Source organism: Neopelma chrysocephalum, unplaced genomic scaffold (assembly GCF_003984885.1).
Source record: "Neopelma chrysocephalum unplaced genomic scaffold, ASM398488v2 Primary Assembly neopelma1_93900, whole genome shotgun sequence".
In the NCBI taxonomy this organism is placed as follows: Eukaryota; Metazoa; Chordata; class Aves; order Passeriformes; family Pipridae; genus Neopelma; species Neopelma chrysocephalum.
In genome coordinates, this window is record NW_020922613.1 from 1,772 (window position 1) to 2,903 (window position 1,132).

Sequence of the window (1,132 nt, forward strand, 5' to 3'; positions counted from 1 at the left end):
TGCCAGCGTTCTGTGCCGGTGCTGCTCCCTCTGTGCCAGGGAAAACTGGCTCTGACCTCCTGCTCTGTGCTGTGCTGGTGCTCTGCTCTGTGCCAGCGTTTTGTGCTGGTGCTGCTCCTGCTGTGCCAGGGAAAACCAGCCCTGGAATCCTGCTCTGTGCTGTGCCAGTGCTGCTCATCTGCTCCTGCTGTGCCAGGGGAAAACTCCCTCTGGCACGTGCTCTGCTCTGTGCCAGCGTTCTGTGCCGGTGCTGCTCCCGCTGTGCCAGGGGAGAGCCGGCTCTGGCATCGTGCTGGGAGTGATGCCAGCGTTCCGTGCTGCTGTTCCCTGCTGGTGCTGCCCCATCTGCCCGTCCCGTGCCACGGGGGACAGTGGCTGTGTCACCCTGCCCTGTGCCACTGCCCCGGTGCCAGCGCTGCTCCCGCCGCTCCCGCCGTGCCAAGGGAAACTGGCTCTTGCAACTGGAAACTTGCTGCTGTGTGCTGGTTGTGCCAGTGCCCTGTGCCAGTGTTCTGTGCCGTGCCAGAGCTCTGTGCCAGTGTTCTGTGCCCTGTGCCAGTGCCCTGTGCCAGTGTTCTGTGCCAGTGTTCTGTGCCCTGTGCCAGTGCCCTGTGCCAGTGTTCTGTGCCGTGCCAGAGCTCTGTGCCAGTGCCCTGTGCCGTGCCAGAGCTCTGTGCTGGTGCTGCTCCTGCTGCTCCCGCCGTGCCAGGGTGGTCTGGCTCTGCCATCCTGCTCCGTGCCGTGCTGGTGTCCTGTGCTGGTGCTGCTCCTGCTGCTCCTGCTTGTGCCAGGGCGGTCTGGCTCTGCCATCCTGCTCCGTGCTGTGCCACCGTTCCGTGCCATGCTGGTGTTCTGTGCTGGTGCTGCTCTCCGTGCTGTGCCAGGGCAGTCTGGCCCTGGCCCGTGCTGGTGCTCCGTGCTGTGCCGTGCCCTGCTCTCCGTGCCGGAGCTCTGTGCCCGGTGTCACCTCCCGTGCCAGAGCTCGGGGCGGTGCCGGATCCCGCCGGGATTGTGTCCGCGCTCGGGTGCTGCGCTGCCACCTCGTGCTGCATTCCCAGCCCGGGCTCCAATCCCAGCCCGTGCTGCATTCCCATCCCAGGCTCCATTCCCAGCCCGTGCTCCAATCCCAGCC

The 1,132-nt window shown here is 66.2% G+C and overlaps 1 protein-coding gene across 1 annotated transcript in view; it reads left to right on the top strand.

The window, feature by feature from the left end:
- The window catches only part of LOC113980372, a gene marked incomplete at both ends in the record, with an annotated part of 2,028 nt that extends 1,551 nt beyond the window's left edge, over window positions 1-477 (top strand). Inside the window, one exon of the mRNA XM_027707589.1 lies at window positions 124-477. Coding sequence (XP_027563390.1) covers window positions 124-477 — 354 coding nt within the window. The remainder of the gene's footprint in view (window positions 1-123) is intronic.
- Between the last annotated feature and the right edge of the window lie 655 nt (window positions 478-1,132).